Below are 12883 nucleotides of genomic sequence, written 5' to 3' on the forward strand. Positions count from 1 at the left end.
TTTCAGTGCATTTCTTTTTCTCTCCTTTATTTATCGTGTTCCTCCTCCTCCCCCTCCTCCTCCTCGTTCTCGTCCTCGGCCTCAGCCACGTTCTTCTCCTCCTCCACTTTTTATGTTTTACCTTAATCAACCAACTTCGTCGATTTTTAGGAAGAGAAGCTTCATAATCTTGATGCTTCACTTTTACTAAGCGCGCGCGAACACACGCGTATACAGACCGACTACATACCTTTAAGTATAACCACACACACACACACACACACATCGCAAACTTACCAACTCATTTTTTCAATTCATATCATCTCTCTCTCTCTCTCTCTCTCTCTCTCTCTCTCTCTCTCTCTCTCTCTGAGTTATTGGTGTTCTCCCATTAACGTCAAGATCTTAATTTAGCTTTTGCGTACCCAGTGTTCCCTCCGCCTCCGAGTTGTTTGCTCCTGGTTGCTGCAGTAGTAGTAGTAGTAGTAGTAGTAGTAGTAGTAGTAGCAGCAGCAGCAGTAGTAGTAGTAGTAGTGGTAGTAGTGGTAGTAGTAGTAGTAGTAGTAGTAGTAGAAGTAGTAGTAGTTATCGTAGCATCATCCTACAATCACCATTAAGGCCACATTCATTCCACAACATCAGGTCAGACAAGCACATCAGTAGAGCACATAACGCTGGCACACTGACCCGGAGTAATGAAAACTTCCAATCTCCATTAACGTTTATTCGCTACAAACGTTTAGACTACAGGTACACATTCAGCGGGGAGGAGGTGGTGGGGGTGGGGGTTAGGGGGTGGGGATGGGATGTTGAGGGGGATGTAAGGGGTAAGGGAGATGAAGAAATGATGATAATGACTGGGGATGGAAGAGATGGGAAGGATAAGGATGAGTATGGAATGGAATGGATGGAATGGATGGAAGAGATTAAGAGAATGAAAAAGAAAGAAAGGCAAGGGATGGAGGGGACTGATGGGAAGGGAAAAAAAGGAAGAAAGAAAGAAAGGAAAGGGAGGAGAGGGAAGGGAAGGGAAAGGATTGAAGTAATGGAATGAAAAGAAAGGAAAGATAGGAAAGGAAGGGGAGGGAAGGGATAAATGGATAGAAGGAAGGGGATGGAAGGGACTGAAGGAAAGAAATGAAAGGAAAGGAAAGGAAGGGATGAGAAGGGGTGAAAGGAACGAAAGGAAAGGGATGGAGGAGACTGAAGGGAAGGAAAGAATGGAAAGGAAAGAAAGAAAACATATGGAATGTACTAATGGAATGGAAGGGTAGAAAGGAAAGGAAAGGAAGGGGATGAAAGGAAAAAAGAAAGGAAAGAAAGGAAAGGGTTGGAAGAAAATGGATGTGAAGGAAAAAAAAAGGAAAATAATGTAATGGATGTGAAGGAAATAAGGAAGGAGGAAGGAAAATGGAGAGGTTTGTAATTTGGAGGAGAAGGAAGGAAAGGGAGAGGAGGAGTTGGAGGAGGGAGTGAGGGTGACGGTGGAGTGAGGGGAGAGGAAGGGAGAGGGGGAGAGGGAGGAAAAGGGAGGGAGGGGAGGGAAAGGGAGGTCGGTATAAGAAAAGGGCATACAAATTTCTCCGTTCCACAAATAACATCATAAGAAATGGTCCGTGAATGGAAAGGTACACGACGAAAAGAAAAATAATAAAAAAACGGCCATTTGACTTGAAAACACACACATGTACGCATACAAAGAGGAACACCCAACTTAGGAACGCCGTGTGTGTGTGTGTGTGTGTGTGTGTGTGTGTGTGTGTGTGTGTGTGTGTGTGTGTGTGTGTGTGTAGGAGGTCCGCCGTGGTGTAATATATGTACATAAATATGCATGGAGTGTGTGTCTATATACTAAATTATCTGATAGAGAAAAAATATAGTTATACGATCTCTCTTTTTCTTGCTATTTTCGTTTTAGTGTTTGTGTTAGGTTATGCTTCGATGGGATGAGGGTGAGGGGCGAGGGGTGAGGGGCGAGGGGTGAGGGGTGAGGGTGAAGGTGACAGGGGTGAGGGGTGAGGGTGAAGGTGACAGGGTGAGGGTGGCAGGGGTAAGGGGTGAGGGGAAGAGCCAAAGCTGGAATTTTAATCAGAATGTTATGTTTCTGTCTGTAGGATCGCTTGTGTTTGGAATGATTTACTGAGAGCAACCGTCACCGCTGCTGCTGCCGCTACTCCTGCTGCTATAGTTTTTGCTGCTCATAAACTTGACACTACATAAAAAAAAAGAAAAAAAAAAGTAATATGAAAATGTGAAAATAATAACAATAAATATAGTAATATTAATAATAATGATCGTGATAATATAAAATAAAGATAATATCAAGTAGGCTGCAGCGGGTGACTGGAGAGCAATTACTGGCAGCGCCTCCGCCAGGCTGTCCGCGTGGCCCCGCCCCGCCCCGCCCCGGCCACCCAGCCTTTGTCCGGGCGGCTTGGTGGCGCGGGTTTGCCGGCACCAAAGGGAGTCACTCCACATCTTTCTTGCAGTGGCCTTAGGAGGCGGGAGACACGCGCTGGAGCACCACACGATAACAGGGCAGGGGCGTGCACCACTGTGTGTGTGTGTGTGTGTGTGTGTGTGTGTGTGTCAGCGACAGCCACCGGCGCGGGGGTTCTTGCTGCGGGGCGAGGGGCGGCGCGTGCCGCCAGAGGTCCTGCGAGGCTCAGGCGGCTCGGGAGGGAGCGGCGGCGGCGGTCACAGGGCGCCGCGAGGGTAGTGTGTGTGCGGCGCGGCTGATGAGGCCTCGGCGTGCGGGGCGCCGCGGCCCAGGGGGAGTGCGGAGCGTGCGGGGGTGCGTCAGACGAACACCCCCGCGGGCTGCCGCGCCCGACAGCAGCTGAGGCGCTTCAGTGTGCGGTGGAAGGCCTCGCGGAAGTCAGCACGGAAGTAAGCGTATATGAAGGGGTTGAGGGTGGAGTTGAAGTAGCCGATCCAGAAGAGGGCCGTGACGACGGCGTGCGGGCAGCGGCAGGAGGGGCCACACACGTTGATGCTGACGTACCAGGTGAAGAAGGGCAGCCAGCACAGCACGAAGGCGCCCATGATGAGACCCAGCGTGCGCGCCGCCTTGTGCTCCCGCCGCCCTGCCGCCAGAGGGCTGCTGCGCGTGCCCACCAGCGGCGTGCTGTGCAGTCGCCGCTCGCACGGCGGGTGGCGCCGCACCGAGCCGTGCCACGAGGCCGCACTGCCGTGCCGGTTGATGCGCCATCCGCCGCCGCTCCTGCCCCCGCCACCGCCCCCGTCTGTGCCTCCAGGACTGGCGGAACCCGCGCCGTTTCCCTTGCTCAGGCCGCCGCCGCTGCCGCCGCCGCCGTGGACACCCGAGGAGTTGGCGGCACCAAGAGAGGCGGACTCCGGCGTGAGGGAGTTCATGACAATCTCTTGATGGCAGGTGACGGGCGTGAAGGGCGTCCCCTGCAGTGCCACCAGCAGCTGCTGCCGTGTCACAACCTCCGTCGTGAAATCCTGCTGCTGCTGCTGCTGTTGTTGAAGCTGTAGTTGCTGTTGCTGCTGCTGCTCATGCAGTGCCGCGTTCAGTCTGAGGGAGGCGGAGTAGGCTGCAGAGTTAGCGGAGCAGGCGCGGCTGAGCAGGGCACGCTCCTGCTTCCTTGCCTCCTGGAAGATGCGGAAGTACATGACCACCATGACCGTGCACGGCACCCAGAAGGACACCGCCGAGGACACCAGCGCGAACACGGCGTTGACAACGAAGGCGCAGACGTGCGGGTGGGCGTCGCGGCTCTGCAGGTGGTCGGCGGTGGTGTACCAGCCAAGCAAGATGGGCAGGAAGGAGATGAGGACGGGCGCCAGCCAGCAGTGGGTGAGCATGAGGCCCAGCACGCGGCGGGTGATGGTCAGCGGGTACTCGAGCGGCCGCACGATGGCGTAGTAGCGGTCCACGCTGATGCAGCACAGGTGCAGGATGGACACCGTCGAGAAGTACACGTCGAAGCTGTTCCAGAGGTCACACATGAGGCGGCCGAACAGCCAGCGGCCGCCCGTCAGCTCGACGGAGGCGTTGAAGGTCATGGCGCAGAGGGCCACCAGCATGTCGGCAGTGGCGAGGGACACCAAAAGGTAGTTGGCCGGCGAGTGGAGGCGGCGGTGCAGCGCCACGCTCACGATGACCAGCACGTTGCCGAGCACCGACACCACGATGATGGAGGCCATGACGGCAGCCTTCAACACCACCACGCCCACCGCCGCCCCCGCCCACTCCTCACCCTCCTCCGCCCCGGGGAATTCCCGGGGCTCCTTGGGGTGGGGCGGGGCAGGGGCGGGGGCGCCCTCCCCGGAGTTGAGTGCGAGGCAGGAGGACACGAGCAGCAGCAAACACAGGGGCGGCGGAGGGGCGGGCATCACCCCCTGCCCTCCTCCTGCAGGAGAGACAAGAGTCAGCTGGCATACACCCCCTCCCCCTCAGGTACACGGTGTCCGCCACCACAAACACCTGCACCAGACAGGCATTAAGCGCCCATCACTCTCCCCGCCCCCTCCCGACCACACAGCTGAGTCTCGCCGCGGCAGGGAACCAAACGCGACACAAAAATACACAAAAACACCCGGCAAGGAAAAAATGTTCCCGTCCCTCAGGCAGCGCCGTCCGCTGCCCGCCGCCTGCAATACGGCGTTCTTTCCTCCCTCCTTCCCTCCAGCCTTGCCTTGCCTCGCCCTGCATCCCTCCCGCACCCACTCTGCCGGCTCCGTCCACTTGTCTTCTTGATTTTCCAACTAAGCGTGTCACTCTCCTGCCGCTCCAGCCGATGCCTGCCTCATCCTTCACCCCCCCCCCAACCTCAGCAACAGTCCCCCACTCCTCCCCTCCTACCCCCAACATACCCTTCCGACTCACCCTCGCCAACCAGCCCCCAGCTCACTTATCTTCCTCCCCTGCCCCTCCTCCAGACACCACTCGCCCCCTACCTGCCGCCCCCTAACCAAATCTTATCCCGTCCTCAGCACCAGATCCAGTCCCCTTCACCATCCCGTCCATCTTACACCCTTCACTTACTCCTAGCCCTTCATGCACTTCCTAATCCTTTCCGCCTCTCTATATCCTAATCCTACTCCCCTTCTTCCTCATCTTATTTCCTTTCTTCCCCTTCAAACTCTCTTCCTTTAGTATTATATTCCTTTTCTTCCTCCACTTCCTTCCCTTCCCTCCTTCCTTTCTCTCCCTTCCTACATATCTTTCTCCAACACACTACCTTCCTTTCAATCCAGACATATCTCCTTCCCTTTCTTTCCCTACCCCCTTCCTATCTCTCCCTTCCTAAACCTCTACTTCCCCATCATATTTCCCTTCCTTTCCATCCACACACCTCTTCTTCCCCTTCCTTTCCCCCTATTCCTCTTCTACATACTTTCTCCCTCATCCTTCTCCCATTCATCCCCATCCTGCCCCCTCCCTATCATCTCCCCCTCTCTCAGCCGCCTTTTCTCTTGTTGTCGTCATCCTCACCTTCATCACAAGCAGGAAAGAGGAAGACGGGTGGGGGTGGGGTGGGGTGACAAGGAGGGGATTGATGGGGTGGGTGGGTGGGGGGGGGATCAGGGCTGCTGGTGGAAGGAAAATCAGGTCACGTCGGAAGGTGCCTCCAAGACCTGACTCCTTCCCAGAGAGAGAGAGAGAGAGAGAGAGAGAGAGAGAGAGAGAGAGAGAGAGAGAGAGAGAGAGAGAGAGAGAGAGAGAGAGAGAGAGAGAGAGAGAGAGAGAGAGAGAGAGAGAGAGAGAGAGAGAGAGAGAGAGAGAGAGAGAGAGAAATATGTGTGACTGCTGAAAATTATTACTACAACTATATACCCTCATTACCACCACCACCACCACCACCTCAACCACCACCACCTCCACCACCACCACCACCCATCATGCAGTGAATTAATATGCAAAATAATGTGCCAAGCATGACGGACAGAGTGGAGAAGAAGGAGGACGAGGACGAGGAAGAGGAGGAGAAGGAGGAGGTGGAGAGCATGTTAAATTCAAAAGCACTTAGCGATGCGAGGGAGAGAGAAAGGAGGAAGGAGGAAGAAGGAAGGTGAAGGAGGGAAGAAAAAGGGGAGGGAATAAATGGAGAAATGAAGGTGAGGAAGGAGAGAAGGTGTGATGCAAGAGGGGAGGAAGAAGGAATGGAGGAAATGATGGAGGATGGAGAGAAAATGAAGGAGAAAAAGAGGAAGGGAGACTATAATAGAGTGGAGGGGAGGGGAGGGGGGAGAGGAGGAAAGGGGAAGTTACGTAATGAGTGAAGGGAAGGGTGGGGAGAGAAGGGGTGGGAGAGGAAGGGGGAAGAAATGTGGAGGAAGACTAAACGGGGAGGAGATGGTAATGAGAGTAGAAGAAGGAAAGAGAAAGGGAGAGAAGGGGAAGTAGCGGAAGGGAGGATGAGGGGAAAAGGGAGTCATGTTAAGTATAAAGGTGAGGGCCGAATGAGTGTAGAGAAGGGAGGGGAGAATAGGAAAGGGAGAGGAAGGGAGAGAAGGGGAAGGGAGGGAAGGAGAGGAAGGGAGGATGAGGGGTAATGAAGGGAGTCAATGTTTAGTATAAGGGGAGGGGAGAAATGAGTGTAGAGAAGGGAGGGGAGGAGGATAGGAAGGGGCAAGGAAGGGAGAGAAGAGGAAGGAAGGGAAGGAGAGGAAGGGAGGAGGAGGAGTAATGAAGGGAGTCAATGTTTAGTATAATGGGAGAGGAGAAATATGTGTAGAGAAGGGAGGAGAGGAAAGGAAGGGGAGACGAAGGGAGACAAGAAGGAGGGGGAAGGAGAGAAAGGGAGTAGGAGATGAAGAGAAGCGAGTAAAGATTTAGTATAAGACCAGGAGCGAAATGAGTGTAGGGACGGGAGGGGAGAGAAGGGGAAGGGAGAGGAAGAGAGGAGAAGGGTAAACCGTAACGAGGGGAGAGAAGTGAGGGGAGAATGTGCCTCTACTGGCTTTTCCTTTCCCCTCGATTGCTACTGTTGTTGTTGTTGTATTTTGGTACTTTGGGAGGTAACAATAGAACCTGTGGCACTAGAAATTATTGTAGTAGTAGTGGTAGTAATAGAAGTTGTAGTAAATTATTATTATTAGTGGTGGTAATGGTAGTAGAATTAGTAGTAAAATTAATAGTAGTAGTGGAAGTAGAAGAAAAAGTAGTAGTAGTAGTAGTAGTAGAAGAGAGAGAGAGAGAGAGAGAGAGAGAGAGAGAGAGAGAGAGAAAGGAAATTCGAAAATCCCACCAGACAGCCATCGCACGGACCCTATATATAATACAAACATTATTATCAACCATTATGTCTAAAGTTAGCGCAATCAGACACGGACCTGGAAATTATACCAAGGATATTCGGGAGGAGGAGGAGGAGGAGGAGGAGGAGGAGAAACATGGACGAGCAGGCAGCTGAAACCGAGATGGCTGATAACGAGGCTGCCTGGTTTAATGATGTAAACTATTCGTCGGCCGTTTCAGTGACCTGCGGATTTGATTAAACCCTTTCTGTACGTGCGTGAGGGACCGTTCAGCTCATTCCTAACTCAGCACAGTAAAGGTTGATGCGATTGTTAAAGGTGGTTTGTCTTTCTCGCACTGACTGCTTCTGCAAGGGTTGTACCAGTGTCAGGTGACTTGGTTTGAGCCAAAAAAAAATAAATAAATAAATAAATAAATAAATAAATAAATAAATAAATAAAAAATAAATAAATAAATAAATAAATAAATAAATATATATATATATATATATATATATATATATATATATATATATATATATATATATATATATATATATATATATATATATATATATATATAAAATCTACTACAGATGTTTAAACTGCATCGCCTCGCTTGAATGGATTGATCGGTATTTCTTCTCGGGTTAGTCACGAACTATAAAAACAAACAACATGCGATCATCGATGATACTCAATTTGTTCAGGTACTTAAAAACCTGTATTAAATCCCTCAGCAGTCGCCTCTTTTTGACGTAGACTGTTGATTTGTTTCAGTCGTTCTTCAAATGGCTGTGCCCTCAACTATATATGGTAGCATCGCCGTAGCGCGTCGCAATTCAATGTCCATGTTCTCAAGGGAACTGCACTGCGTATCCCAGGCGAGGCCTAACAAACGAATCTTACAAAGATAACGTTATTTTCGGCGTCTGTCTTACACGAACAGGAACAAAGTTTTAGCTATATTAACAAGCAGACTTAGTTAAGCGCTCTGTACGTTAACTCTTTACAGACCACTGAATAATCCGGCCAAGGTCCTTTTTAGAACATTTTGCAATCGGCTGCTGTAAGGGCCTTTCCATCCACTATGACTTTATCAGCAAATTTCAAATTTCTAAGTCGTTCGTGTATATATTATAGGCAATGGTTCCCGGCACTAACCCTTGCGGTACTGCACTGGTGATTACAAGCCACTCCGAAACTAATCCATTTCAGGTAGATCGTCATTTTCTCACGATAAGCTAATATTTTACCCACGCAGTTATTTTTTTCTATTCTCACTAACTGAAGTTTCTTAAGGAATCGTTCGCGAGTTGACTTATCAAACACTTTCTAGTGATATGATTAGCCCACCTTGAATATATATATATATATATATATATATATATATATATATATATATATATATATATATATATATATATATATATATATATATATATATATATATATATATATATATATATTTAGCGAAAGAAGACCAGTAAATTGGTTCAGTAGGAAAACCTGTTCCTGAAATATAAGGTGCGTTACGGAAATTAAAGTTGTTAAAAATTTTTATAAAAACTTGGTAATAATTTTCTAGACGATTTTCTGTGCCGTCGATGTCAAACCCAAAGTGAGCCAACTTGCAGGGGCGTGAACCCGCTCGGCGGAATAGGCCCCTCGGGGACGGGGTCAGTGTTCTCGACTTTGAACACAGATATGAATTTCCGGACGTAATTCTGGCCGTGTCAGGGGTTTGAACGACGACCTCTTCTGTCCGGGGACCAAAGTTTTTTTTTTTTTATGAGAAAAAATGTTTTGAGTTAGTCTTGTCGTCGCGTGCTATTCGTTATCCATAGTCACATTTACTATTTAGGATGAAAGCTGGACAACTTCTAAGGCTGTTCTGGAACCGTTCGCGACCTTCGGCCGTCTCGTCTTCCTCCCCTCAACTATAATTCATCCTCTTAAGGTCCAGTGTTCTTAAGTCCTCTGTGGCCATCCACGGCTGATCCACGGCGCCATTTGCTCCCGTAAGTTTCATGGGAACTGTTGGTTGGTTTATCCCGAGAGGTGTTCCACGCGTTGTCGATTGTCGTGACATTTAGTTGGTCCCAAGCTGGCACGGCTAGCGGTTCACGTGCTAAGTTAAAATAAGCTTTCCTATAGTCTGGTATCACGGACATGTTAAATTATCAATAAGTCTGCTGCACTCAATACCGATACTGAAATTAAAGAAGTGGCGATCGGAATCATGGTCATGGTCAGCCGCCAGCACTACCTCCAGGATAGTGTTTTCTCGCGTCGGTTGGATAATACTTAAGACTGAAAAATAAATACTCCGTCACGTCAATGGGTTTGCTGCAATCTTGGCCCCCATTCATCAAACCGAGTCATTGTTAGGAGAGCTGAAGAAATTATTCTTGAAATTTTGTTTTCTACTTCGAACTCATTCTTTTGGAGCAGTGAGAAGAGAGGGGGAGGAGGGGGGGGGGGGACGAGGAGGAGGAGGAGGAAACACGGAGGAGCAGGCAGCAGAAAACCTGTTGACTCATAACAAGGCTGCCTGCTTTCAGTAATTTAATCAATCCGTCAGCCACAGGAATAGCTTGCGGGAAGGATTAAAACACTTGTGTACCTACTCTTGGATACATTCAGTTCACTCCCGATGCAGCAAAGTGTCGATCAATGCGTTTCTTGAAGGAGTTGATTGTCTCTGCGCCAACTACTTCTGCAGGAATGATGTTCCAGTGGCGAGGAGGAGGAGGAGGAAACATGGAAACATGGACTAGCAGGCAGCAGAAAGCCTGTTGGCTCATTACTAGGCTGCCTGCTTTCAGTGATTTAATCAATCCGTTTGCCATAGGAGTGGCTTGCAGGGAAGGATTAAAGCACTTGTGTACCTACTCTTGGATACGTTCAGTTCACTCCCGATGCAGCAAAGTGGCGATCAATGCGATTCTTGAATGAGTTGATGCTCTCTGCGCTAACCACTTCTGAAAGGAGGCTGTTCCAGTGGCGAACCACTCTATTCGAGAAATAACTCCTGCCAATGTCGGTATTGCATCGCTTTGCTTGAATTGTTTTTCCGTTGTTTCTTGTTCTAAGGTTAGTTTGTAGCGTGAAGAGCTTGGAGTGATCAACGTTGCTGAGCTTGTTCAGGTACTTAAAGACTTGTATCATGTCTCCCCGCAGTCGTCTCTTTGCCAACGTGAAGAGGTTGAGTCGCTCGAGTCGCTCTTCATAGGGCTTCGTCCTCAGTGATGGTATCATCTTCGTGGCGCGGCGCTGTACTCTCTCAAGTAATTCAATGTCTTTCCTGTAATTTGGAGACCAGAATTGCACGGCGTATTCCAGGTGGGGCCTTACCAGCGAATTATACAAGGATAACATAACTCCCGGCGTCTTGTATTCGAAGTTCCTCGCCATGAACCCAAGCATTGTATTGGCTTTCTTACAGGCGGACTTGCAGTGTTTTGTTTGTTTCAAGTCACTGCTGATGGTGACCCCGAGGTCTCTTTCCTCTTGCACAACATGTAGTGGTCCGCCACCCATGTGGTATGTGTGATTGCTGTTTCTGGATCCGATATGCATTACTTTACATTTGGTAGTGTTGAAGGACATCTGCCATTTTTTCGACCACCGAGTGATCTGGTCCAGGTCTCTGGATAATTTCGCAGTCTGCCGTCGTGAGGGCCTTCCCACCGACCTTTGTGTCGTCGGCAAAGTTTGAGAGATTGGATTTTAATCCTACTTCTAGGTCGTTGATATATATGATGAAGAGTATAGGTCCCAGCACTGACCCCTGTGGCACTCCACTTGTGACCGGGAGCCACTCGGAGGCCTGTCCGTTGAGTACAACTCTTTGTTTTCTTCCAGTGAGCCAGTCTTTGATCCACGCTGTCAGATTGCCGCCTAACCCCGTCGACTTGAGTTTCTTGAGGAGTCTTTCGTGTGGCACTTTGTCAAAGGCTTTTTGAAAGTCTAGATATATAACATCACTGGGGATATGATTATCCCAGTTTTCATAGATACCTTGCAAGAAGTCCAGTAAATTGGTTAAGCATGAGCGCTTATTTCTGAAACCGTGCTGAGCATCGGAAATGATGTTGTTGTCTTCAAGGAACCTAACGAGTTTGTCTCTGATGATCTTCTCGAGGATTTTTCCCGCCACTGAGGTCAAGCTGATTGGTCTGTAGTTTAGGGCCACGGTTTTGTCTCCCTTTTTGAAGATCGGTGTTACGTTCGCTTGTTTCCAGTCTTTCGGGAATTTGTTTTGTTGTAGTGACAGATTGTAGATGGCGGTGAGTGGCTTGAGGATTTGTTGCTTGAGTTCCTTGAGCAGCCTGGGTGACAAGTCGTCGGGTCCGGTGGACTTGTTTGTCTCGAGTTTGTCAAGGTACTTTTTCACATCCCGTTCGTCGATTGTGCCAATTTCTAGGGGAGTGATTCCCATCGGTGGGGTAGGGCTCTCGGGTACGGACTAGGTGTTCTCGACCGTGAACACAGACGCGAAGTTTCTGTTTAGGATTTCGACCATTTGTCTAATGTCCTGTGTTAGTACGTCACTTTCATCCTTTAGGGGACCGATATTGCTTTTTGTCTTCTTTTTGGTTCTTATATACGTGACGAACTTTTTCGGGTTGGACTTGGCTTCGCGCTCAATCTGCTTTTCATAGACGCGTTTACGCTGGCGAGTGAGAGTTCTGCAAGCTCTGAGGCTTTGATGGTACTGTTCGCGAGCCTCGTCAGTGCTGTTTTCCTTTAGCAAGTTGTATTTTCTCTTCTTTAAATTAATCGCCTGTCGAGCTTGGGTAGTCATCCATGGTGGGCTTGTGGCGTTATTTGTTCTCCTAGTTTTCATGGGAACAGTTGTTCTCTCTACCTCTAGGAGTTTGTTCTTGAAACCGTTCCACGCGCCGTCCACATGAGTAGGGTTCATGGGTTCACAAACTGTCTGGGTTAGCAGCTCATGAGCAAGATTAAAACTGGCTCTTTTGTAGTCTTGAATCCTGGACGTGTTTTCGGTGAGTTCTTGGTCTGTTCTGATCTTTAGGCGAATTAGGTGATGGTCGCAACCACTTAGTTTTTCGCTGACCTGACATTCACGTGTGAGATCGGAATCACTCACGAGTACTAGGTCTAATAAGTTATTTTCCCTTGTCGGTTGGGTAACAATCTGAGTTAAAAAAGTGTCCTCTAACATTTCGAGCAGTCTGTTACCCACTCCCGATCTCCAATCATCGTGGTCCAGTCAATGTTGGAACAGTCAAAGTCCCCGATAATGACTGACTGTTTGTTTTTTGTTATGGTGTGAGTTTCCTCGTACAGCGCTTCGTCGTCCGCTGCTTTTTATTTTATTTTTTACAACAAAGGAGACAGTTCAAGGGCACAAAAAAGAAAACAATAATAAAAAAAAAGCCCGCTTCTCGCTGCTCCCCAAAAAGTATCAAAAGAGGTGGCCGAAAGAAAGGTCAATTTCGGGAGGAGAGGTGTCCTGATACCCTCCTTTTGAAAGAGTTCAAGTCGTAGGCAGGAGGAAATACAGATGAAGGAAGATTGTTCCAGAGTTTACCAGCGTGAGGGATGAAAGAGTGAAGATGCTGGTTAACTCTTGCATAAGGGGTTTGGACAGTATAGGGATGAACATGAGTAGACAGTCGTGTGTAGCGGGGCCGCGGGAGGGGGGGAGACATGCAGTTAGCAA

At 49.2% G+C, this 12883-nt stretch overlaps 1 protein-coding gene across 2 annotated transcripts in view; it reads right to left on the bottom strand.

Moving 5' to 3' along the window:
* Positions 1-688: 688 nt before the first annotated feature.
* The window catches only part of LOC127003235 (octopamine receptor beta-1R-like), an 80718-nt gene continuing 68523 nt past the window's right edge, over positions 689-12883 (bottom strand). For both annotated transcript variants that reach the window (XM_050869630.1, XM_050869629.1), the window contains exon 2: positions 689-4358. In XM_050869630.1, coding sequence (XP_050725587.1) covers positions 2779-4341 — 1563 coding nt within the window. In that variant the 5' untranslated portion in view covers positions 4342-4358 and the 3' untranslated portion in view covers positions 689-2778. The remainder of the gene's footprint in view (positions 4359-12883) is intronic.

Source organism: Eriocheir sinensis, chromosome 25 (genome assembly GCF_024679095.1).
Source record: "Eriocheir sinensis breed Jianghai 21 chromosome 25, ASM2467909v1, whole genome shotgun sequence".
NCBI lineage: Eukaryota > Metazoa > Arthropoda > Malacostraca > Decapoda > Varunidae > Eriocheir > Eriocheir sinensis.